Source organism: Oncorhynchus masou, chromosome 25 (assembly GCF_036934945.1).
Source record: "Oncorhynchus masou masou isolate Uvic2021 chromosome 25, UVic_Omas_1.1, whole genome shotgun sequence".
Taxonomy (NCBI): Eukaryota; Metazoa; Chordata; class Actinopteri; order Salmoniformes; family Salmonidae; genus Oncorhynchus; species Oncorhynchus masou.
In genome coordinates this window covers 26,097,946-26,125,331 of record NC_088236.1, presented here as the reverse complement: position 1 = coordinate 26,125,331, position 27,386 = coordinate 26,097,946, and the positions used below count along the sequence as shown (strand labels likewise).

At 43.4% G+C, this 27,386-nt stretch overlaps 1 protein-coding gene across 5 annotated transcripts in view; it reads left to right on the top strand.

Annotated features, from left to right (window-relative positions):
- Positions 1 to 27,386, top strand: part of LOC135513981 (phosphatidylinositol 4-phosphate 5-kinase type-1 beta-like) — a 78,707-nt gene that overhangs the window by 34,210 nt on the left and 17,111 nt on the right. For 3 of the 5 annotated variants that reach the window (XM_064937047.1, XM_064937050.1, XM_064937051.1), the window contains 5 exons: positions 5,169 to 5,237; positions 6,241 to 6,371; positions 11,720 to 11,837; positions 17,512 to 17,664; positions 17,946 to 18,242. In XM_064937047.1, coding sequence (XP_064793119.1) covers positions 5,169 to 5,237; positions 6,241 to 6,371; positions 11,720 to 11,837; positions 17,512 to 17,664; positions 17,946 to 18,242 — 768 coding nt within the window. Of the gene's footprint in view, positions 1 to 2,836; positions 2,938 to 5,168; positions 5,238 to 6,240; positions 6,372 to 11,719; positions 11,838 to 17,511; positions 17,665 to 17,945; positions 18,243 to 27,386 lie in introns of all 5 variants that reach the window. The other 2 variants (XM_064937048.1, XM_064937049.1) reach the window with 1 other exon arrangement.

The following is a 27,386-nucleotide window of genomic DNA, read 5'->3' as shown; positions in this document are numbered from 1 at the left end:
TATCTCAGAATATGAACTTTCCAAATGTAGTTATTTTGGACATCAGTCCTTTTGGGAGCCCAGATAATTTATTTCTAAATCCCATCATTAGATGGTTCGGTTGTTGGGTTTCCAAATGGACTCATAGCTGACCTAAATTGTAAATATTGAAAAAATGTAATATGAATGTCTATCAATTCTTGTAATGTTCCTAAACCATTACTCTCAATCGGCAAGGTGTACGGATTCCACATTTGGACCATGAGGTCATGCAAAAGACCAGATCGTAAGGCATTATTTACATTTTTTACCGCTTTTTCTCCCCAATTGGTAGTTGGTCTTGTCTCATCACTGCAACTCCTGTACGGACTCGGGAGAGGTGAAGCTCGTACGTCCTCCGTGCGTCCTCCGAAACACAACCCAACCAAGCCGCGCTGCTTCTTGACACAATGCCCACTTAACCCGGAAGCCAACCACACCAATGTGTCGGAGGAAACACCGTACACCTGGCGACTGTGTCAGCATGCACTGCGCCCGGCCCACCACAGGAGTCGCTAGTGCAAGGACATCCCTGCCGGCCAAACCCTCCCCTAACCCGGACAATGCTGGCCCAATTGTGCGCTTCCTGATGTGTCTCACGGTCGTGGCCAGCTGCAACAGAGCCTGGACTCGAACCCAGAATCTCTACTGGCACAGGTAGCACTGCACCACTCTGGAGACCTATCACAAGGCATTGTTGTGAAATATTGGAGTATGGGCATGGGAGGGATTGAGATTGTCTAGATAAAGTAAGATATCTTTGGCATATAATGAGATGACGTGACCCGTAGAATTGAAAGACTATTTAGCAGGTAAAATGTATATACTCTGAAAAATTGTCAAACAAATCTTTTTAGTGCAGCCAAAAATATGTTTAGTTTTGTTTTCAGTTGTATATCAGAACAACCAGTATTTGAAAAAACCAGTAGCATACTGCATACTTTTTTGCCTTTAGCCCCTTTTCACACTAACTTGTGAACACTCAACATTATTTTCATGAGAGTACTTGGACACACATTCTTTCAAAATCCCATCCCTAATATATCTTTCCTATAATTGTTTTAAGGCTTCCTCATATATATCTGCTAGCAGGGGTTGGAATTGAAATGATATTTCGTTCTGAACAGAACCACCATTTTGTTTTCCGTTCCACTGTTCTGACCAGCAAAATAAAGTTCTGAACCGGTTCGAACCCTGAAAAAGTATTGGTTTATATTGTTCCTTTCTGATCCTTTTTTAAACTTGTGAAATCAACCATTTTTACATTTATCTCATTAAATTACTTCAGCAATCAGTGCGGATAGAGCAGGCAAGGTAGTTGTTTACATGAATGATGGACAGACAAGTGTAACCAATGATGCAATACGACTGAAATTTTTGCGGAAAAAAGTTTCTGTTCCAGAAGAGTATGGAACACAACATTTTGAACATAAATACAATGGTTAATTGGATCAGTCTAAAAGTTTGCACATACACGCTGCCATCTAGTGGCCAAAATCTCAGTTGCACCTGGGCTGGAATAATATATTATGTCTTTTCTCTTGCATTTCAAAGATGATGGTACAAAAAAATGCATGTTTTTTTTCTTTGTATAACTTTTTTCCAGATCTGATGTGTTATATTTTCCTACATTCCTTTCAAATGGTATCAAGAATATGCATATCCTTGTTTCAGGTCCTGAGCTACAGGCAGTTAGATTTGGGTATGTCATTTTAGGTGAACATTTGAGGGGGAAAAAGGGTGGATCCTTAAGAGGTTTTAAACAACAAGACTCACTTTACACTTGCTGACATGTTCACATTAGGCAAACACACTCTGATGGTGTGGCTGAATGGTGAATAAGAGCTTCTTTGTGCTGCAGGTCTGACTGTGTGTTGGCCCTGCCTGGGGCACCATTATTTCTCATACGGTACACTCTGAGGGTCTGCAGACTGTCTCTGTGCTTTACGAGGAGTCATTTATCCAGCACAGTTAGTGCAGCAGGCATGGCTGCTCACACCCCTTCTCAAATCAAATCAAATTTTATTTGTCACATACACATGGTTAGCAGATGTTAATGCGAGTCTAGCGAAATGCTTGTGCTTCTAGTTCTGACAATGCAGTAATAACCAACAAGTAATCTAACTAACAATTCCAAAACTACTGCCTTATACACACAAGTGTAGGGGGATAAAGAATATGTACATAAAGATATATGAATAAGTGATGGTACAGAGCGGCATAGGCAAGATACAGTTCTCTACCCCCACAGCAGAGCTCCTCTTTGTGGGGAAAACAAGGGGAGGTGTTAGTGATGTTATGGAGGTTTGACTGATGTTATGACTGCAGCATCATATCTTGTTATGGCTGTGTGTGGAGGGTGATTTGTGGAGTGACTGACAGCAGGGAGCCAGTAGGGCTGGGGAGGAAACACACACCATGCAAACTCACTAATAAATGCACTGAAAGACCCTATTGTCTAGCCGTCTCAAATAATGGATAATTGTCTGCAGAATTGTTCATCATTTCGGGTTTTGAAATAGATTAAATCCATTTGTTAACTGGTGGAAATGTAAAAAAGAAAATTATTTTTTAAATGAAATTAATGTTTTCAGAGGCCACTTGAAAAACAATTCCAATAATGAAACAGGCATATCTGCCGGAATGTCCCTGTTAATGAAAAAATATTTGCTGGTGGACATTTTTCCAAATTTCTATTGAAAAATGAAAGAGGAGCAGCTTTAATATTGAAGTGGAGGGCATTCTTCTACTGTTCTTTCACTCTGTAATGATAGTAATGTAATGGAGTATTTTCTCTATGTCCTCTTTCCTCTTCCAGAGGGTCTCTGTGGATTGAAATACCCCCATGACTCAGGGTCTGATGACTAAGAGATGTGGTCCTGATCATTATTCCACTGGCAGAGCTTTTCACTAAGCAAGGTGGGCTCATTATACCTGCTTCACACTGACACTCCTATCTGCAGGGTCCTATTGATCAACATAACGACCAGATACTGTAGATAGCTTTACATCTTCACATTAAGGCAACTTCTTAAGAATTAAGCTTTAAGGAGCAATTCAGCATGACTGAATGTATAGCATACTGTAGGTCCAAAAAAACAGATTTTCACCAAGGTTTCATGATGCTTGTATCTGAGATTGTTCTATATATCAGTTGGTGTCACTATAAACTTCGATATGAGGTCTTAAACTTAACATGAAAGTGCACCCTTGTAGCGGTGTGGGCTAATACAGTCAAAATGTTTGGGTAAGTTGAGCCAATGGCAAGTTGAGCAAATGTAAGTGTTTTCTTCCCAGGCATAATGCAAAGCGTTATCGCTGGGATATGAAGTATCAACCGGGCCTGGCCTATGTTAAAAAAGTACAAAGTTTCAGTTTGCAACTGCAAATGGGGACAAAGATTGTACTTTTTGGAGAAATGTCCTCTGGTCTGATGAAACAAAAATAGAACTGTTTGGCCAAAATGACCATCGTTATGTTTGGAGGAAAAGGGGGGAGTCTTGCAAGCCGAAGAACACCATCCCAACTCCAATTTGTAAGTCGCTCTGGATAAGAGCGTCTGCCAAATGACTTAAATGTAATGTAAATGTAATGTAAATGTAACTGTGAAGCACAGGGGTGGCAGCATCATGTTGTGGGGGTGCTTTGCTGCAGGAGGGACTGGTGCACTTCACAAAATGGCATCATGAGGGAGGAAAATGATGTGGATATATTGAAGCAACATCTCATGACATCAGTAAGGAAGTACGTCGCAAATGGGTCTTCCAAATGGACAATGACCCCAAGCATACTTCCAAAGTTGTGGCAAAATGGCTTAAGGACAACAAAGTCAATGTATCGGAGTGGACATCACAAAGCCCTGAACTCAGTCCTATAGAAAATGTGTAAGGCAGAGCTGAAAAAGCGTGTGCGAGCAAGGAGGCCTACAAACCAGACTCCATTACACCAACTCTGTCAGTATCAATGGGCCAAATTTCACCCAATGTCACGCCCTGACCATAGAGAGCCTTTTTATTCTCTATTTTGGTTAGGTCGGGGTGTGACTAGGGTGGGTAATCGAGGTTGTTTCTATGTTGGCCTGGTATGGTTCCCAATCAGAGGCAGCTGTTTAGCATTGTCTCAGATTGGGGATCATATTTAGGCAGCCATTTTTCCACTGTTTTTTTGTGGGATCTTGTTTATGTGTAGTTGTCTGTGAGCACAACATAGCTTCAAGTTTTGTTTGCTTTTTTTCAATTGTTTTGTGCGTTTCACGAAATAAAAGATATGGAACCCATATCACGCTACGCCTTGGTTCGAATGTTATTTCGATGATCGTGACACCCAACTTATTGTGGGAAGCTTGTGGAAGGCTACCCTAAACGTTTGACCCAAGTTAAACAATGTAAAGGCAATGCTACCAAATACTAATTGAGTGCATGTAAACTTCTGACCCACTGGGAATGTGATGAAAGAAATGAAAGCTGAAAGAAATTATTCTCTCTACTATTATTCTGACATTTCACTTACTTAAAATAAAGTGGTGATCCTAACTGACCTAAAACAGGGAATTCTTACTAGGATTAAATGTCAGGAATTGTGAAAAACCGAGTTTAAATGGATTTGGCTAAGGTGTATATAAACTTCAAAAGTAGCTACTTCTATTATTTTTTTATTTTTTGAAAAACTTGAAATAAATAGTTTTGACGGTATTGAAAAACCATCCCGTGGCTATTTGCAAATACCCCCGTATATAGGGTATACCGCCCAAGCCTAGTAAACAATTGCTCAACTCTTCACTATATGCTTTTAGAACCCGGCACCCGACGACATTTTGTCACTACAAACATTTGTGTTTAGCACGCCAATTTCTCCTTAGATTAAAAACGCGTACGTCATCAATCTACATGGTTCTATTAGTCAAAGTAAAACTTGAAGGCCTCTGTGTTGATCTCGTCTGGATTGAGAAAAAACGGTTGTGGAAAAAACTGTCTTTGTGAGCTGTGTCTTGAGTTAACATGATGCAATAATCCAAGATTAATTTATTCCTACTCAGTCAGTGAGAATTGAATGTATTCCTGTACCACAGACCAAGCACCTGAAAATACTGTTTATTTCATACTAATCTTGTGACCAGTGAGTTTCTTCATCTTCTGCTCTCCTCTCATCAGATGTCAACGACCACAGAAAATGGAGTGGGAGGGTATCGGAACACAAGCGGAGAGAAAACATACAAGAAGGTAAAGTTTCGTCCCGCCACACCTCCTCACTGCTCTCTCTGGCAGGATTTGTTTGGCCTTTTTTGAGAACCATGAAGGGAAGTTTCACAGTGAGTGTTGTTGGAATGAATTCCCATTCATCACTAGGATGAAGTCCAAGAAGCTTTCACTTTTGAAGTCCCTTTAATGTCCTGCTTCTACACAGTTGGTACATGATGTCCTGACCTTTCAGAAGTAGCATGCCTGGGAAGCTCACAGTCCATTTGCTGCTTTACTGTATTTTCATTTGGATTAGACATCAATGGTGGTGATGGGATTTTGGCGCACACAATGTAACAGGGCTTATTGCAAAAAGTGCAGGCTATTTGAAACATCTAGGTAATTTATTTGATATTTTCAGAACTATTGAAGCTACAGTGGGGCAAAAAAAAGTATTTATAATACTTATTTTCCACCATAATTTGCAAATAAATTCATTAAAAATCCTACAATGTGATTTTCTGGATTTTTTTCCCTCATTTTGTCTGTCATAGTTGAAGTGTAACTATGATGAAAATTACAGGCTTCTCTCATCTTTTTAAGTGGGAGAACTTGCACAATTGATGGCTGACTAAATACTTTTTTGCCCCACTGTATGTAACAGTGTAATTTGTAAAAATAACCAGCCATCTTGGCATCAGCTGGCTTTCAATGTCATTACTGTAACGTGCTTGTTTCAGAGAATCTGACATTGTTTTCTGACTGTATTGTATAATCCTGAACGCCCATCTTCCATTTGCTTCCTTTACAAGACATGCCTCTAAAAGAGTTCTCAGTACACTATTTCTAGGGAATTTTGCCCTTCTTGCCCTTTGGAGTTTATGCTTAGTTTGCTTTCCTTTTTAGCACTGTGAAAAAAATCTTTGTAAAAAGCACCATACAAATGAACATGTAATTGATAAATGTATTGGTTGATTGCTTGATTGATTTGTTGATTGGTTGATTTATGTGTTGATTGGTGTGTTTGGTTGTCTCTCACCCCCAGACCACGTCGTCGGCCCTGAAGGGGGCCATCCAGTTGGGCATTGGCTACACGGTGGGAAACTTGACCTCCAAACCTGACAGAGATGTTCTCATGCAGGACTTCTACGTTGTGGAGAGTGTCTTCCTGCCCAGGTGAGGAGCAGGGACATTACTGATGATTATAGTGATGCTACAGATGTAGAATCTTAATTTGATCACCTTGTTGCAGGAGAACTTCACTGCAATGCAGGAAATATAAAACTAGAAGTGTATTTGAGGTTTTAAAAGGCTTCTGAAGTTTATAAATTCCACTTTGTTTGAAGATGTAATCCGGAGGCAGGTTTTCTATACAACAGCCTTCTGTGTGTTCTCTTTTCGACCCCCTCCGCGTATATGGAAACAAACGCAGAAATTGTATCATTCTCCTTAGCTATCATACTTTGCTTCCACCGGGCATTCCCCTGGTTTCAAAACTCGGTCCTCCAGAAAGTGGAGAGCATTAGCAACTCTTTTGCAGTTGTGATATCTTTCCAAAAAGCTGTCTTAGAAAGTATTACCTACACACACTGAGCAGCTCTTCTTATAGACAGAAGCATGCTACATGGCAGACCAATCCGAACTCATCTCTCGGCATGTCCAGCCCATCCATTATCTCAGCCAATCATGGCTAGCGGGAAGGTTCCTGTCTTTCTGTGGCTGAACCAACTTGGCTCATAATTAAAATGTTGTATTCATATTTACAGATAGCATACAAGTTTGTTATTAAAGCACATGAAAGTTCACATGTTCCAGAAGGCATTTCTGCCAAAAAAACTTGTGAAGTAGTGACACGCGACACAATCCTAGTTTCCAGAAACGAGTCACATATATTGTATTTGCGTACGCTTTCACACAAAAACATGCTTTACATCCTGAGTAGATGAACCATAATGATAGGTCCATTAGAAACACTACAACCTATTTGTGGGTGCTGCTGTGAAGTGACTCATTGCCTTTCTGTAGTGAGACTGTGAATGAAAAGAGGAACTTAGGTTGAGCTCAATCTGTCTGCTAGCTGAAATAGGATAGCTTCATGTCTGGATCACTTCATGAGACGAGAGGGAGGAGGCGTTCTCCTTAAACAGTATTGATACACGGAGAGAGATGGATTCCCAGGGTTCATATCCCAAAGAATAGAAAAAGGCATCTATCATTTAACATGAGAATGAATCAGCTAGTTGAAGTCCTGGTGTGCGAACCCAGTCTCTCTAGTGGATTGAATACCCAATACCCTGGGAATCCACATACTGTGTCTCTTAATGCCAGAGTGCAAAATGTATTGCGTGCCGTGCTTGGGCCATGCAATCCTCTCTCTTAATAATTACATCATCAGCTTAAAGAAACACATTATCTAACCCAGCACACACCTAGGAAATCTCACGCATGAACACGTACACATACACACATGCATACAAACACACGCAAGCACACAAACGCGCACAAACATACACACAGAGCGTGTAAGAGATGATATCATTAGTGCCATCAGACCACGTCACTGTTTGAATCAGCTTCTCGTTTATGTCTCACACATTTTGCTCAAAATCTAGAGTAGGGGTGTCAAACTCATTTTGCCCGGGGGCCACATTTGGTCTTCCATGAGGTCCGGAGTGCCACACTGAAAATGTGTCATTATTTATTCTCTGTCAAAATGTGCATAGGAATAGTCCTCTATCCATCATTTTTGGAATTTTAGATGCTCCCGGACTGTCTAGTTTTCATTTCGGTGATTATTAGCGAGCTGGACACAGTCAAGATGCTGTATGAATTTAAGTCCATAAAAATGTCTACACAGTTTCCATTCGTTTTTAGTCATTTTAAAGTATACTGATTTCGTTTACCCCTCCCCAAAAAATATAATTTAAATTATGTATTTTTACTCAAACCACCCGCGGGCCGGATTGGACCTGATCCGGCTCCCGGGCCATATGTTTGACACTCCTGATCTAGAGAATCTGTTCCTGAACAAAATGATCAAAAAATTCAACAAACCCCTTCCCAAATGAAAAACAGTAAATCAACAAAGAATTTCAACCTCTTGATTGACTAGCCTCTTTCCCTTCCAAGCCTTGTGGAGACTTGGACTAGGAAATGCTTTCTGTGTGTCACTTTCCAAATGGCACATCAGGACATGCAAATTTTGTCCTTCAATAGAAACTATATTCAAACATGCTGTCAGTTTATACTCACAGACTGAGTTTCACCATCATTATGCTAATTTCAATATACACTGAGTATACCAAATATTAGGAACACTTTCCTAAAATTGAGTTTCACCCCATGTTGACTCCAATGCTTCCCACAGTTGTGTCAAGTTGGCTGGATGTCCTTTGGGTGGTGGACCATTCTTGATACACACAGGAAACTGTTGAGTGTGAAAAACGCAGCAGCGTTGCAGTTCTTGACAATCTTCTGCACCTGGCACCTACTACCATACCATGTTCAAAGATACTTAAATATTTTGTCTTGCCCATTCACCCTCTGAATGGCACCCATCTACACAATCTGTCTCGAGGCTTAAAAATCCTTCTTTGATCTGTCTCCTCCCCTTCATTTAACAAGTGACATCAATAAGGGATCATAGCTTTCACCTGGATTCACCTGGGCAGTCTATATTATGGAAAGAGCAGGTGTCCTTAATGTTTTGTATACTCCGTGTATGTACTGCAGGGTAACGTAAATGACTCTACTTGACCCAGGTGCAATAGCTACCCCAGAATGTTGAAATGAACGAGTTTTGCCAAACATACAGAGAGCGTGTAATATGTTGTCATTTTGTCTTCATGGGCATCTTTTAACTGAGAGGGCAGGTGACAATAGCAACACTGGAGAGGCCATGTGTTTTAACCCACGCTAGAAGAGACAACAGACTCTCCAGGGAGGAAAAACAAACAGACCCAGTGGAGGAAGGTTAAGCCATGATGTGACTACAGGCAACGTAACTACATGCATACAGTAACAGGACAGCCCTAGTTATTGACTCAATCTCTTTCTCTCTTTCCCTCCCCCTCTATCGCTCTCTCTCTCCACTGAGAGATACATGACTGAGTGAGTGACAGAGAGCGCTCAGAGGTGGTCCTCCTCTACTTCCCTCATCTCCAGGGGTTCCCTTCACTCTACTTGTTTTATTTCATTTTTATTTATCTAGGCAAGTCAGTTACGAACAAATTATTATTTACAATGATGGCCTACACCATCCAAACCCTAACCCGGACAACGTTGGGCCAATTATGCGCCGCCCTATGGGACTCCCAATCACGGCCGGTTGTGATACAGCCTGGAATCGAACCAGGGTCTGTAGTGATGCCTCTAGCACTGAGATGCAGTGCCTTAGACCACTGCGCCACTCGGGAGCCCCAGGCTGGTTTTGGATGCCTGTATTTCTCAGACATTTTCTGACTCTCACGTTGTTTATCTGGTGTAACTTGTCTAGTCGTATTTTCTCTAAAAGTACGCTATGAAAGACACTGTCATAGCTGTGTGCAGTTCTCATTAGTCTAAATGGTTCTAATATGAGGCCTTGCACTCACAGCAGGCAGCACATGGCTCTGTGCAGTTGGAGGTAATTCTCCTTGCTGCCCACACACACTACCCAAGCAGTGTGATTTCATTCAGGAGGAGGCTGATAATCACAACTATTGTGTTACACAGCAGAGCCAGGTTGTAGCTTGTCCTTTATCTTGGCCAGGTCGCAGTTGTAAATGAGAACTTGTTCTCAACTAGCCTACCTGGTTAAATAAAGGTGAAATAAAAAAAATATTTTAAAAATCCTGTTGCTGAGTGAAAGCACTGCGGTACGGCTCAACATCTTAGCCAAGTCAGAGTCCAAAAACATGGTTTCAAAAGCAGCTTGGCATTGAGATTCCCTGGAAAACACAGCCTTGTTAACCCACTGTTAATGGATTTAGGGGAGTTGTTATTCTCTAAAAGATTTCTAGGAGCATCTGGAGCTAAGCTAATCACCCAGCAGACCCCCTGTGTTCTGTTCCACCTGGCACAGCTACAGGCTCATGTTAAACTGGGTCAGTCTTTATGTGAGCCATGCCAGTATCTCATATAGTAGAGAGAGGAAGAAAGGAAAACATAAATGTTTCTTATGTAGTCTCTCTCTCTTTCATTGGACACAGAGCTCATATCATCATAGTGCTAGTCTATTGTATTGTGTTGTAAGGTGTTGTATTGTGTTGTAAGGTGTTGTATTGTGTTGTTAGGTGTTGTATTGTGTTGTTAGGTGTTGTGTTGTGTTGTAAGGTGTTGTGTTGTAAGGTGTTGTGTTGTAAGGTGTTGTGTTGTATTGTGTTATAAGGTGTTGTATTGTGTTGTTAGGTGTTGTATTGTGTTGTTAGGTGTTGTGTTGTGTTGTAAGGTGTTGTGTTGTAAGGTGTTGTATTGTGTTGTAAGGTGCTGTGTTGTATTGTCTTTATGGTGTGGTGTTGTAAGGTGTTTTGTGGTGTTGTAAGGTGTTATGGTGTGGTGTTGTAAGGTGTTTTATGGTGCTGTAATGTGTTATGGTGTGGTATGGTGCTGTAAGGTGTTATGGTGTGGTATGGTGCTGTAAGGTGTTATGGTGTGGTGTTGTATGGTGATGTGTTCCAAAGTGTTGTTTTGTTGTGTGGTGTTGTTGTGTGGTGTTTTATGGTGTTGTATTGTGTTTTATGGTGTGGTGTTGTATTGTGTTTTGTGGTGTTGTAAGGTGTTTTATGGTGCTGTAAGGTGTTATGGTGTGGTGTGTTGCAAGGTGTTGTTTTGTTGTGTGGTGTTATTGTGTGGTGTTGTGTGGTGTTTTATTGTGTTGTGTGTTGTACAGTGTTTTATGGTGTTGTAATGTGTTTTATGGTGTTGTATTGTGTTTTATGGTGTGGTATTGTGTTTTATGGTGTGGTATTGTGTTTTATGGTGTGGTGTTGTGTTTTATGGTGTGGTGTTGTGTTTTATGGTGTGGTGTTGTAAGATGGTGTTGTATTGTGTTTTATGGTGTGGTATTGTGTTGTATTGTGTTGTTATGGTGTTTTATGGTGTTGTGTTAAGGTGTTGTATGAGTCTTGTTTAGGGTAATCAGAGCTGTTCTCGCTCTCCAGGCTCTGACCACTAAACAGGGCTGTGTGCCACTGGAATACCAGTTCATCTGGCTTGCCATCATGGGTTACTGTATTAATGTCAATACACACAGAGGTGTGTTACGTTACTTCATGCCACGCTGAATGGAACTGACTGGGCTGAATGCTCTGACATGAAGATTGTGTTCTAGTTATAGCCCCCCCATTTTTGCTGAGACTGTGTGATATTTGTTTGCAAAATATCAGTCTAGATCAGTAATAGTGATAGTTTTCTACATTTGTGAACTGATCAGCTGAGATTTCTTTGTAAGGCTTTGTCCAAACTTACTTGCTTGTGTTTGTGAGGATATTCTAACTAACTGTTCTGTTCTGTCTATGTTGTCTGGTTGGTCTTGTTTCCATCAGTGAAGGGAGCAACCTGACACCGGCGCACCACTACCCAGACTTCCGCTTCAAAACCTACGCCCCGCTGGCCTTCCGCTACTTCCGAGAGCTCTTCGGGATCAAACCAGATGACTACCTGGTAGGTCTAAGCACTGCACCTGGTCGAGACACATCCCATAGGTTAGAGGTCATCCTACCTATCATGTACAGTAGCTTTCTACAATAAATTCATTGGGATCAGTGGTGACTAAAGTGTATTTTACATGTATACATTTTAGTAATTTATCAGACACTTTTATCCAGAGCGACTTACCGGAGCAATTACAGTTAAGTGCCTTGCTCAAGGGCACATCAACAGATTTCTTTTCACCTTGTCAGCTCGGGGATTCAAACCAGCGACCTGTTGAGCTTGTTATGAAATTTTATACATGTGCTTTTCTTATAACTCATTTATGTGTTCTATTCATGTGCTGTTCTATAAACCAATTTCTGTGTTCATGCAAGTGGCTGACTTAACGAATCCTCACTAACAGCAGCTGTAATTTGTCAGTACGCCCAGACCTTGTTTTGAGAACGAAATATATCTCAGTTTCAAGGTCTCAGCTTAGAGAGAAGAAGCCTTGTGAGGTGTTGGTCTGTCACATGTTATGAACTAGTATTGGTAAGAGATATGAATGAAACAAAATGGTAGTGATTAGTTAATTATGCTAAAGCATACAAATATAACTTGTCTGTGTATAGCCTTCTATAAGACAACTGCTGGGACTGCCCCAGCAGAGCTCCTGACAGACATTTACTATGGTGCATTAAGTTTGTTGGAATCTCTCCAGCGCGCTGACAAATAAAGAATGATTCAATTAAGATTGAGTTTGAGTGTCCCTGTGTAAGAAGTTCCACATCAAGCTCTTAACCGCTAGTCTACCTGCCACCCTGTGAGAGCAGTGGTTTTACCCTGTTCTACGTGTCCAGCTGTGGTGGTGGTGATTGGGGTTGGGCTGGGTGTAAGATAATGGTCATGCTAATTGAGCATGCTCTCATTATGACGGGTTTAATTGTATCCCCTGCACATTGAAATGAAATGAGGCTATAATTTCCCAGAGGGTGTATCAGGAGTTAACCCCGTGCTGACCGATCCAACTCAGGAGGCATGTCAGAGAGAGAGGCCCTTCAGGTCAAAGTCATTACCACTCTCTAGTATTCTGCTGTCATTATCACTGGAGTAGGTGGAGCAGAGGATAATACACCATAGAGTTTCAATATGCAGCACTACCATACAGTATATATACTACCATACAATATATCATACTGTATGCAGGAGCAGGCCCAGCTATTCACTGCATGATCTGTTATCTATATATTATTCCACTCATACATTTCTTATCATTTGAAATGATTTTCTACCATTTTTTTCTATTATGCCCATAGCTTGAGGTTTTGGATGAACACTCTTTACGTCAAGGCTGTTGCAGCCAGCCTCACCACAGCTCTTATGAATGCCCTGCCACGCTCTGCATTTATGATCTGTAATCATTGCTAGCAGACAAAAGGCTACATGACAGGCAAAGAAAGAGTGAAAGCCAGAGAGGGGCAGATTGGAAGTGGGAGAGAGAATGAAGGGTGACGCAAACACGGTCTTAATGTGTGTCCTTGTATTGATTATGCATTTATTCAGAGACCGGAGCAACAAATCAGCTTAATTAAGACACACACACACTACCCCCCCAGGCTCCTGAATGCAAATACATTGCGGATGTGTTTGTGCTGTGGGCTCAACATGATTGCAGACTGCCATCAGTCTGTGGAGAACCCCATGTCTCTCTCTCTCTGTCTCTCTCTGTCTCTCTCTCTCTCTCTCTCTCTCTCTCTCTCTATCTCTCTATCTATCTATCTGAATACACAATGCTGTTTCCCTTCTACTGCACTTATCATTAAACGTTAGTGTTTAATGGACACAGCACTACTGCCTTTCCTCACTGACTTCCCTATTCCTTTGATTCCCACATAGAAGGTGTTCTGTTAGACTAAGGCTTTTCTGTTCATATGGAGAGCAACACAAAATATGTTCTTGGAACGGTTGTTGTATGTGGGCTCTATTGCCAGAGGCTCATCTCATGTAAACTAAACTGGAAATGTTCTTGTGTGTACAGACATGGGCTTTGTTTGTGAAGGTACAACTGATAAACACACATACATGCTGGTGGAAACAATACATTCACCCGTGCCCTGAGGCTTATCGCTGGCCTTACGTGGGGTGTTTGTGTGTGTGTGTGTGAAGTATGGGGTGTGTGTGTGTGTTTGTGAAGTATGGGGTGTGTGTGTGTGTGTGTGAAGTATGGGTTGTGTGTGTGTGTGTGTGTGTGTGTGTGTGTGAAGTAGGGGTGTGTGTGAGTGTGTGAAGTAGGGGTGTGTGTGTGTGTGTGTGTGTGTGTGTGTGTGTGTGTGTGTGTGTGTGAAGTAGGGGTGTGTGTGAGTGTGTGAAGTAGGGGTGTGTGTGTGTGTGTGTGTGTGTGTGAAGTAGGGGTATGTGTGTGTGTGTGAAGTAGGGGTGTGTGTGAAGTAGGGGTGTGTGTGTGTGAGGTAAGGGAGAGGGTGTGTGAGGTAAGGGAGAGTGTGTGTGTGTGTGTGTGTGTGTGAAGCAGGGGGGTGTGTGTGAAGCAGGGGGGTGTCTGTGAAGCAGGGGGGTGTGTGTGAGGTAAGGGGGAGGGTGTGTGAGGTAAGGGAGAGTGTGTGTGTGAAGTAGGGGGGTGTGTGTGAGGTAAGGGGGAGTGTGTGTGAGGTAAGGGGGAGTGTGTGTGAGGTAAGGGAGAGTGTGTGTGTGTGTGTGTGTGTGTGTGTGTGTGTGTGTGTGTGTGTGTGTGTGTGTGTGTGTGAGTGTGTGTGAAGCAGGGGGTGTGTGAGGTAAGGGGGAGTGTGTGTGAGGTAAGGGAGAGGGTGTGTGTGTGTGTGAAGTAGGGGGGTGTGTGTGAGGTAAGGGGGAGTGTGTGTGAGGTAAGGGAGAGTGTGTGTGAGGTAAGGGAGAGGGTGTGTGAGGTAAGGGGGAGTGTGTGTGAGGTAAGGGGGAGTGTGTGTGAGGTAAGGGGGAGGTAAGGGAGAGGGTGTGTGAGGTAAGGGAGAGGGTGTGTGAGGTAAGGGAGAGGGTGTGTGAGGTAAGGGAGAGGGTGTGCGTGCGTGGGTGAGTGTTAATGAAATACCGTGCTATAAAAGCCACACAAGCATCTTTAAATGAATGAAACAGTATGTTTGCGTCCCAGACCACACCAATTGGAATACAACTTCTTATTTTTTAACCACACAGTAAACAACGGACGGTGTGTTAGGTGTTTGTCCATGGTATAAGTTGTGTTTTGTAAATCAGGCGAGAACCTTGTTTTCTTGAGGACGTTTCCCAGGATGAGGCAGCTCGTTCAATGACCACAGGACTTGATTGAGGCAGCACAAACAGATCTGCGACTAGGTTATGGTTGTGCAGGCATACTGTACCTCACCAGTTGTATTGTTGTTTTTACAGGCATACTGTACCTCACCAGTTGTATTGTGTTGTTGTTTTTACAGGCATACTGTACCTCACCAGTTGTATTGTGTTGTTGTTTTTACAGGCATACTGTACCTCACCAGTTGTATTGTGTGTTGTTGTTTTTACAGGCATACTGTACCTCACCAGTTGTATTGTGTTGTTGTTTTTACAGGCATACTGTACCTCACCAGTTGTATTGTGTTGTTGTTTTTACAGGCATACTGTACCTCACCAGTTGTATTGTGTTGTTGTTTTTAAAGGCATACTGTACCTCACCAGTTGTATTGTGTTGTTGTTTTTACAGGCATACTGTACCTCACCAGTTGTATTGTGTTGTTGTTTTTACAGGCATACTGTACCTCACCAGTTGTATTGTGTTGTTGTTTTTACAGGCATATTGTATTGTGTTGTTGTTTTTACAGACATACAGTGCCTTGCGAAAGTATTCGGCCCCCTTGAACTTTGCGACCTTTTGCCACATTTCAGGCTTCAAACATAAAGATATAAAACTGTGTTTTTTTGTGAAGAATCAACAACAAGTGGGACACAATCATGAAGTGGAATGACATTTATTGGATATTTCAAACTTTTTTAACAAATCAAAAACTGAAAAATTGGGTGTGCAAAATTATTCAGCCCCCTTAAGTTAATACTTTGTAGCGCCACCTTTTGCTGCGATTACAGCTGTAAGTCGCTTGGGGTATGTCTCTATCAGTTTTGCACATCGAGAGACTGACATTTTTTCCCATTCCTCCTTGCAAAACAGCTCGAGCTCAGTGAGGTTGGATGGAGAGCATTTGTGAACAGCAGTTTTCAGTTCTTTCCACAGATTCTCGATTGGATTCAGGTCTGGACTTTGACTTGGCCATTCTAACACCTGGATATGTTTATTTTTGAACCATTCCATTGTAGATTTTGCTTTATGTTTTGGATCATTGTCTTGTTGGAAGACAAATCTCTGTCCCAGTCTCAGGTCTTTTGCAGACTCCATCAGGTTTTCTTCCAGAATGGTCCTGTATTTGGCTCCATCCATCTTCCCATCAATTTTAACCATCTTCCCTGTCCCTGCTGGAGAAAAGCAGGCCCAAACCATGATGCTGCCACCACCATGTTTGACAGTGGGTATGGTGTGTTCAGGGTGATGAGCTGTGTTGCTTTTACGCCAAACATAACGTTTTGCATTGTTGCCAAAAAGTTCAATTTTGGTTTCATCTGACCAGAGCACCTTCTTCCACATGTTTGGTGTGTTTCCCAGGTGGCTTGTGGCAAACTTTAAACGACACTTTTTATGGATATCTTTAACACATGGCTTTCTTCTAGCCACTCTTCCATAAAGGCCAGATTTGTGCAATATACGACTGATTGTTGTCCTATGGACAGAATCTCCCACCTCAGCTGTAGATCTCTGCAGTTCATCCAGAGTGATCATGGGCCTCTTGGATGCATCTCTGATCAGTCTTCTCCTTGTATGAGCTGAAAGTTTAGAGGGACGGCCAGGTCTTGGTAGATTTGCAGTGGTCTAATACTCCTTCCATTTCAATATTATCGCTTGCACAGTGCTCCTTGGGATGTTTAAAGCTTGGGAAATCTTTTTGTATCCAAATCCGGCTTTAAACTTCTTCACAACAGTATCTCGGACCTGCCTGGTGTGTTCCTTGTTCTTCATGATGCTCTCTGCGCTTTTAACGGACCTCTGAGACTATCACAGTGCAGGTGCATTTATACGGAAACTTGATTACACACAGGTGGATTGTATTTATCATCATTAGTCATTTAGGTCAACATTGGATCATTCAGAGATCCTCACTGAACTTCTGGAGAGAGTTTGCTGCACTGAAAGTAAAGGGGCTGAATAATTTTGCAAGCCCAATTTTTCAGTTTTTGATTTGTTAAAAAAGTTTGAAATATCCAATAAATGTCGTTCCACTTCATGATTGTGTCCCACTTGTTGTTGATTCTTCACAAAAAAATACAGTTTTATATCTTTATGTTTGAAGCCTGAAATGTGGCAAAAGGTCGCAAAGTTCAAGGGGGCCGAATACTTTCGCAAGGCACTGTATTAAACCAGTTGTGTTGTTGTTGTTTTTACAGGAATATTAAACCAGTTATGTTGTGTTGTTGTTTTTACAGGCATATTAAACCAGCTGTGTTGTTTTTACAGGCATATTAAACCAGTTGTGTTGTTTTTACAGGCATATTAAACCAGTTGTGATGTTTTTACAGGCATATTAAACCAGTTGTGTTGTTTTTACAGGCATATTACACCAGTTATATTATGTGTTGTTGTTTTTCTCCTCAGTACTCCATCTGTAATGAGCCTCTGATTGAGCTGTCCAATCCCGGGGCCAGCGGCTCTCTGTTCTACCTGACCAGCGATGACGAGTTCATCATCAAAACCGTCCAGCACAAAGAGGCAGAGTTTCTCCAGAAACTACTCCCAGGTTACTACATGGTGAGTAACTTACCCAATCTGTTCTGTGTTCCCTATACAGTGCACTACTTTTGACCAGGGCCCATAGGGCTATGTTTAAAAGTAGTGCACTATATAAGATTTAGGGTTCAATTTAGGTTGCAAATCTAGTCTCAGGCCTTTTAAACAGTGGAATAATACTGAGGTTTAAGGTTTGGGATTAATGGTTAACTGAGTATTCAGAGCTATATGAACTCTAACCAATGCAGAACCTTTATAATCTACTAACTGCAATCCACCTCTCTTCCCACATCCACACACAGAACCTGAACCAGAACCCACGCACGCTGTTGCCTAAGTTCTACGGTCTATACTGCATCCAGTCTGGAGGTGTCAACATCCGGCTGGTGGTGATGAATAACGTGCTGCCGCGCTCTGTCAAGATGAACTACAAGTACGATCTGAAGGGCTCCACCTACAAGAGACGTGCCTCCAGGAAGGAGAGGGAGAAGGCCTGTCCCGTCTACAAGGACCTGGACTTCCAGGACATGCATGAAGGGCTCTACTTCGACGCTGACACCTACAATGCCTTGATGAAGACCCTGCAGAGAGACTGCCTGGTAGGTGTAGACTGGGACAGGTGTGTGTGTGTGTCTGTCCGTCTGTCTGTCGGCTCGAACTCTGACCGTGTGGTAGGGCCTGGCGAAGCTGTGCTACAACACTCTCTTGAGTACCAAGAAAAGCAGATTATACAGCTGGTTTGTATGTTATGTCATTTCAACTTGCTGAGTCATCCCAGTATTGCAACGCATCTCAGCAAACACATGGCAGGAGCAATTTAACAAAACAAAGCAGATTCCTCACATTCTTTCAGTATTGTATGCAGATTATGGAGAGTCGTTCTGGCTTTTCCAGCCATGCTAGAATTAGAAACTAGAAGTACTATCAGATGAGAAGGCTCAGTTTACAGCACTATCTGTACGCTCATCTCTACAGTCTGCTGTTTTCATTCCCAAACTCTGGACATAAATGGCCAAACTCCTCGTGATGTCATGCCTTGGACATTGGGTCAGATGCCAGAAGTAGGAAAGGGCACAGATTGTATTTGTAGTTGGACTCCCTCTGTCTCTGGGAAATCAGCAACCTCTCCCATTCAAACAGGATACTCTGCACTCAGTACACACGCTCAAATAGTATACACTGCATACACGTACACACACGCATATATACTATACTAAAGTATGCACACACGCACGCACGTGCGCCACACCCACACACACTCGCTCCCCACTCTTCCACTTCATACTCTGCTACATTGTATACAAGCCTAGAACAGTGTGTGTGATTGTAGGGTTGGACAGAGTGTTTTGAGAAAGTGAACTGTGTGTTGCTGCAGTGTTTGGCACTGGGACTGTGTGTTGCTGCAGTGTTTGGCACTGGGATTGTGTGTTGCTGCAGTGTTTGGCACTGGGACTGTGTGTTTCCACTGTGGGTTCATTGGGAGCTCTGAGCTCTGTTCAGTTCCATGACAGCTCTCCAAACACTAAGTGTGATGAAGAAATGTTCCCAGCAGCGTGAGAGCGAGAACGTAAGGGAGCGCACCAGCCTAAAGATAGGAGTCCAAACTGAGGCTGCATTCCTGTCTATTTCAGAGCAATAGCCACCAGATTAGCCTGTCTAATCTAGTGAAGTAGTGGGATCTGAGCTATTGTTCAACAGAAAGAGAACACCACAACTCTGCTCTGAGCAAGGAGCTACTTTGCCACACCTAAAATGTACATAGAACAAACAGGACTACAACAAGTCAAGCTGGAGATCTATAGGCCTACAGCACTACTATGCTGTACCCTGTGTACAGAACATTAAGAACACCTGCCTTTTCCATGACACAGACTGACCAGGTGAAAGCTATGATCCCTTATCGATGTCACCTGTTAAATCCACTTCAATCAGTGTAGATGAAAGGGAGGAGACAGGTTAAAGAAGGATTTTTAAGCCTGGAGACAATTGAGATATGGATTGTGTATGTGTGCCATTCAGAGGCTGAAATGGGAAATTCATAAAATGTAAGTGCCTTTTGAACGGGGTTTGGTAGTAGGTGCCAGGCGCACCGGTTTGTGTCAAGAACTGCAACGCTGCTGGGTTTTTCATGCTCAACTGTTTCCCGTGTGTATCAAGAATGGTCCACCACCCAAAGGACATCCAGCCAACGTGACACAACTGTGGGAAACATTGGAGTCAACATGGGGCCTGCATCCCTGTGGAACGCTTCCGGCAAAAGGGGGGATGGGGACGGGGACTCAATATTAGAAAGGTGTTCCTAATGTTTGGTATACTCAGTGCATATCTGTCTTATCTCCCTCTGTTGTCATTGTGCTCTGCTCAGACCTACACTACCTGTTTGTGAATAGATAATTGGTTGATTGATTGAAAACACGTAATCAAACATAATGTGGACTATCACAGATCATATGGTGAATAGTCTTATTCAGCTATTATTATACAGTATAGTTCTTACATAACCCTATGTACTGTACATAACCCTGGCCGCCTTGGCTAGCTCTGAAGGTATGAAGGGATATATCTCATGTGGGAGAAGAATGAAGTTGCCCCTAGGCACTGATCTAAGGTCAGTTTAGTATTTTCAACAGTTAAGTTACAGTTAGTACAGTGGGGCAAAAAAGTATTTAGTCAGCCACCAATTGTGCAAGTTCTCCCACTTAAAAAGATGAGAGAGGCCTGTAATTTTCATCATAGGTACACTTCAACCATGACAGACAAAATGAGAAAAAAATTCCAGAAAATCACATTGTAGGATTTTTAATGAATTTATTTGCAAATTATGGTGGAAAAAAAGTATTTTGTCAATAACAAAAGTTTATCTCAATACTTTGTTATATATCCTTTGTTGGCAATGACAGAGGTGAAGACTTACAGAAAACGTTTGACAAGGTTTTCACACACTGTTGCTGGTATTTTGGCCCATTCCTCCATGCAGATCTCCTCTAGAGCAGTGTTGTTTTGGGGCTGTTGCTGGGCAACATGGACTTTCAACTCCCTCCAAAGATTTTCTATGGGGTTGAGATCTGGAGACTGGCTAGGCCACTCCAGGACCTTGAAATGCTTCTTACGAAGACACTCCTTTGTTGCCCGGGCGGTGTGTTTGGGATCATTGTCATGCTGAAAGACCCAGCCACGTTTCATCTTCAATGCCCTTGCTGATGGAAGGAGGTTTTCACTCAAAATCTCACGATACATGGCCCGTTCATTCTTTCCTTTACACGGTTAAGTCGTCCTGGTCCCTTTGCAGAAAAACAGCCCCAAGGCATGATGTTTCCACCCCCATGCTTCACAGTAGGTATGGTGTTCTTTGGATGCAACTCAGCATTCTTTGTCCTCCAAACACGACGAGTTGAGTTTTTACCAAAAGGTTATATTTTGGTTTCATCTGACCATATGACATTCTCCCAATCTTCTTCTGGATCATCCAAATGCTCTCTAGCAAACTTCAGACGGGCCTGGACATGTACTGGCTTAAGCAGGGGGACACGTCTGGCACTGCAGGATTTGAGTCCCTGGCAACGTAGTGTGTTACTGATGGTAGGCTTTGTTACTTTGGTCCCAGCTCTCTGCAGGTCATTCACTAGGTCCCCCCGTGTGGTTCTGGGATTTTTGCTCACCGTTCTTGTGATCATTTTGACCCCACGGGGTGAGATCTTGCGTGGAGCCCCAGATCGAGGGAGATTATCAGTGGTCTTGTATGTCTTCCATTTCCTAATAATTGCTCCCACAGTTGATTTCTTCAAACCAAGCTGCTTACCTATTGCAGATTCAGTCTTCCCAGCCTGGTGCAGGTCTACAATTTTGTTTCTGGTGTCCTTTGACAGCTCTTTGGTCTTGGCCGTAGTGGAGTTTGGAGTGTGACTGTTTGAGGTTGTGGACAGGTGTCTTTTATACTGATAACAAGTTCAAACAGGTGCCATTAATACAGGTAACGAGTGGAGGACAGAGGAGCCTCTTAAAGAAGTTACAGGTCTGTGAGAGCCAGAAATCTTGCTTGTTTGTAGGTGACCAAATACTTATTTTCCACCATAATTTGCAAATAAATTCATTAAAAATCCTACAATGTGATTTTCTGGATTTTTTTTCTCATTTTGTCTGTCATAGTTGAAGTGTACCAATGATGAAAATTACAGACCTCTCTCATCTTTTTAAGTGGGAGAACTTGCACAATTGGTGGCTGGCTAAATACTTTTTTGCCCCACTGTATATGTGGAGGGTTAGCGTATCCTAGATCTGTGCCCCTAAGGACAACTTTAAACCAGAGGCTGTTAGGCCTGTGTTGTAACAGTGTGGGTGTTGTCCCTGACAGAGAGAGCATGGTAGTGTCTGTCTGTCTCTGTCTCTGTCTGATGGCACAGGGTGCTTCACTCTGTCTCCAACCAGGATGTAGACATCAGGAAGTAGACCAGGAACAGGAAGGAAGACACACTTCCTGTTTAAGGTATCCAACCTTTGAAAACTTGGAAATGTTATAGCCTACGATGTGATTGTCAAGGACATTTGTTTTACTCCCCCATAACAATGTCATGGCTTCTGTGAACCAGGTTTTTCCCACTTACATTGTATCGGAGACTGAGCTGTTTTTCAACAGCAAACGAGAAGTGGTGACTTAATGAATGGAGTTAGTCTGCATGAGTAGCACGGTGTTGTGGGTATATATAGGCCTGTTTAGTAACAGGCTGTCCTGTGTGTTTCTGATGACTCTCCTTTGGGACACCGCCTGGAGTCACGCCTCGATGGATTTGGCTGCTATAGCTGGCTGATTCATCTCCTCTGCTCTCCTTGTGTTTGTTAACTAAACTCACACACTCCTCAATGTTGACTTTCTATTAGCTCAGAATGGAGGGGAAAGGATAACAGTGGTTCACAGATAGGGCTGTGACGGTAATGGGCCGGCCAAATGACCGTGGTCACCGTAATAACCGTTTCATGATGGTCTTCATCCGTAACCGTTGGTTACACAGTTATTCAGTAATTGTGCCAGCCCTATTCACAGACACTCTAAGATGACCTCTTGTTTGAAGTCTTTTAGAGGACCTCTGTCTCTCTGTCCCTCCCCATCTCTCTTCTCTCACTTCCTTTGTACTTCAAAGTATAAAGGGAACAGTGTTTCATGCAGGTCATTACTGTGCCAGGCCCAGGTTTTATAATGACTGTTTGTTTGTGTCTGTCTGGGGGGCTGTGTCTGGGGGGGGGCTGGAGCACAGTGTCTTTGACGTCATGATTCTGACACAATGTTTGTTTTTGAAATGTCTCCTTGTGTAAATGTCTTCCTCTTTTGTCTTTTGTTTAGTAGGGAGAGTTGTTAAGAGACAAAAAATACATTCTGTAACTGTAACCCAGAACAGAAGTTCAGACTTCTTAAAATGTTTAACGCCAGTGAGCTGTGTGTACGTCTGAGCAGTGGTTGTACTGTAAGTGACTGGACTGTAGCTAGTTTGTTATTGTCACGGCTTCCTGCCTTCCCCCCCTGAGCAGTAAGCAAAGCGCCCCCTAAGCAGAATCTCTGTCCGTTTCCATGAGTAAGCAGTAAACCCCTAGCCACAGAGCCTGCTGCAACACCAAAAAACAGGAGAGTGGGATCGAGAGGGACGTGACAGACATGGGTGAGGGGGGGAAGGAGATTCAGCCAAGGTATGGAGGGGAGGGGAGGTAAGGGGTGAGATGAGAGAGGGGGACCAGAAAGTGTCTGCTGCTGAATGTGGGTCACTGAGGGAAATGTAGAGTAGTATGTTTTTCCTTCCTCTCCTCTCTCCATCTCTAAGAACATTAATAAACCATGTCCAGTCCAATGACTGGAGAGGGGAACGGGGGGGTGCGCATACAGACAGACACTGCTTGGGAACCATTGTTTAGACTCTCTCTTGTAACAGAGAGCAATGTAATTGTCACTGCACTGCAGTGCTCTGAGGTGTTGTTGAGAGGATGACGATGTCAAATGGAATGACAGTTTAGCGAAGGGTACAATGTTTTGTAAGGGGTTGCCAATCATGAGTGCTGAGGTCTGTTTGTGACTAGGGAAGAGGGACGTGTAGTGGCATTTAACTTGATGTCTGAAAAGGTTTTTGTCTGGGAATGCCCCTATTAATTTGAGACGGAAACAAACACGTATGCTCACATGCACGCACGCACACACACAGCGCCACACACACACGCACGCACGCACGCACGCACAGCGCCACACAAACACACAGCGCCACGCACGCACACGCGCGCACACACACACAGCGCCACACACACACGCACGCACGCACAGCGCCACACAAACACACAGCGCCACACACACACACACACACACACACACACACACACACACACACACACACACACACACACACACACACACACACACACACACACACACACACACAAAGGGGCGAGATTAATGCAAGGGCTGAAGCTTCTGGGCTTCAGCCCCGATAATAAGGAAATATAAACTGTATAAAATAAACTGTATAATAACTGCATAATGTGACTGGTCAATTGTGTGAGTCATGGGCTCGGCCCAAGAGGCAATGTTCAAAATACAACAGAGAGCATCATTTAACGACAGAGGATCAATAATTTATAAAAAAATAACTGTGGATTAAGTTTTATCACAAGAATATTTGGGGATCTGCCAAAATAAATGAAACACCAACATAAAGTCTTAGTGATTTCTTAATCCTGCCCTGCACAAACACAGAATGTTTGGGATTTGTTTTCTTCCCATTATTGTTATAGAACTTGTGGCGGGTCATGTTGTCCTCCTCTCCTCCTGCCATGTCATGTTGTCCTCCTCTCCTCCTGCCATGTCATGTTGTTCCCCTCTCCTCCTGCCATGTCATGTTGTTCCCCTCTCCTCCTGCCATGTCATGTTGTTCCCCTCTCCTCCTGCCATGTCATGTTGTCCCCCTCTCCTCCTGCCATGTCATGTTGTCCTCCTCTCCTCCTGCCATGTCATGTTGTCCTCCTCTCCTCCTGCCATGTCATGTTGTCCTCCTCTCCTCCTGCCATGTCATGTGGTTCCCTTCTCCTCCTGCCATGTCATGTTGTTCCCTTCTCCTCCTGCCATGTCATGTTGTCCTCCTCTCCTCCTGCCATGTCATGTTGTCCTCCTCTCCTCCTGCCATGTCATGTTGTCCTCCTCTCCTCCTGCCATGTCATGTTGTCCTCCTCTCCTCCTGCCATGTCATGTTGTTCCCCTCTCCCCCTGCCATGTCATGTTGTTCCCCTCTCCCCCTGCCATGTCATGTTGTTCCCCTCTCCCCCTGCCATGTCATGTTGTCCTCCTCTCCTCCTGCCATGTCATGTGGTTCCCTTCTCCTCCTGCCATGTCATGTTGTTCCCTTCTCCTCCTGCCATGTCATGTTGTCCTCCTCTCCTCCTGCCATGTCATGTTGTCCTCCTCTCCTCCTGCCATGTCATGTTGTCCTCCTCTCCTCCTGCCATGTCATGTTGTCCTCCTCTCCTCCTGCCATGTCATGTTGTCCCCCTCTCCTCCTGCCATGTCATGTTGTCCCCCTCTCCTCCTGTCATGTCATGTTGTCCCCCTCTCCTCCTGCCATGTCATGTTGTCACCATGTCATGTTGTCCCCTCTCCTCCTGCCATGTCATGTTGTCCCTTCTCCTCCTCATGTCATGTCATGTTGTCGCCATGTCATGTTGTCCCCCTCTCCTCCTGCCATGTCATGTTGTCCTGTCTCCTCCTGCCATATCATGTTGTCCCCCTCTCCTCCTGCCATATCATGTTGTCCACCTCTTCTCCTGACATATCATGTTGTCACCCTCTCCTCCTGCCATATCATGTTGTCCCCCTCTCTTCCTGCCATGTCATGTGATTCTGTCATTCCTTTGGAGGATGACGGGGACAACAATGCCCTCTCTCACAAAGCCAAACAAAGCCAAACCACGGCAAAGCCAAATGACACCCTATTCCCCATGCAGTGCTACAGCTGGATTGAGCCACTACGCCTCCCTAACATAAAAACATATGGAATGGAGACATTCCATCAAATGTCAATGTAAAAGCTGAGAATTGTAATTATTTTAAGGACACTCCTGACCTCTAACGACCAACTAAAATCTAAAACTGACCTTACCTTAACCAAACCCTAACCTGATTTTTTACCAATTCTGAAATTAAATATCAGTTTGCAGGTCAGGAGTGTCCTTATAGCCGTTTCCGGGCAGGTTGGTGTGTGGCTCTATTCAAAATGGTTGCCTTTGAATAGGACGGGGGAGTCAAGAGGAAGGGATGCAAATCAGAGACATGGAAAAGACCAAGCTCGAACAAGAGCACAAGTGTTTATTCTGAATGTTTGTGTGTATGTGTGGCTGGTGTGCGCGCGTGTCTGTATGATTGTTCATGGTTTGCATTCGTCTTAAAAGGACACTACAGAACTAATTAACCACGATTAAACCACCAACAATAAAGCACGAATAAAGACGCATTTACCATGGGGATATCCTGGAAATAGCTGTTCTATAATCTTATTGTGGGTGTGCTCAGTCATGGTGCAATGGATTCTAGTTCTAGATACATCAGTGGTATGATAACATATCTAAATGCCATCTTTGCTCAACTCTATCCATCCTACTGTCCACTCTTAGTAAGGGTGTGTTTGTGTTACAGTCTTTATTATCAAAGATCCTCATTCTGGACATATTAGTTCACATTTCTTAGATTATGTCTCAAAAGGCAAATGAGCTGGTTCTGTTGTGGTCCTTTTACTCAGCCTGTTGTCTACGAGCCAGTTCCATATAACGGATGATGATGACTGAGTCCGTTATGGCAAGTTTGGAAGTTCCCGATGTTGGAAATACTGTTTACGGAATCCAACTGAGAGCAGATTCTAGGAATTACCATGACAATCATGATGACCATTCCTTGTGTCTTGTTGTCGTCTCTCTTACAGACAGACAGACAGTGCTATTCTTGGATGTTTCGGGGATTAGTACAGTAATGCTTAGAATAAGACGATTCCCGTGATGATGGAAAATCAGGCAAACTACATTAGCAATTTTTTGGATGCAAATTCGATAATCCTATTATGGCAGAAGGGACTATAAAAAGGATGACTTTCCACATCATATCACATTTGCCTATTTATCTTTGGTCACACTGAAATACGGGTCACACTTCAATAACCCAGATGATAAAAAAACACTATTTTTGTTTAAAATGCACACAGCTGTGTGTGATACTGGTCAGATTCTGGACTTAGACCAAGGCCAACACCGCTCCAACTGGTCAGATTCCGGACTTAGACCAAGGCCAACACCGCTCCAACTGGTCAGATTCCGGACTTAGACCAAGGCCAGCACCGCTCCAACTGGTCAGATTCTGGACTTAGACCAAGGCCAACACCGCTCCAACTGGTCAGATTCTGGACTCAGACCAAGGCCAACACCGCTCCAACTGGTCAGGTTCTGGACTTAGACCAACACCGCTCCAACTGGTCAGATTCCGGACTTAGACCAAGGCCAACACCGCTCCAACTGGTCAGATTCTGGACTCAGACCAAGGCCAACACCGCTCCAACTGGTCAGATTCCGGACTTAGACCAAGGCCAACACCGCTCCAACTGGTCAGATTCCGGACTCAGACCAAGGCCAACACCGCTCCAACTGGTCAGATTCCGGACTTAGACCAAGGCCAACACCGCTCCAACTGGTCAGATTCCGGACTTAGACCAAGGCCAACACCGCTCCAACTGGTC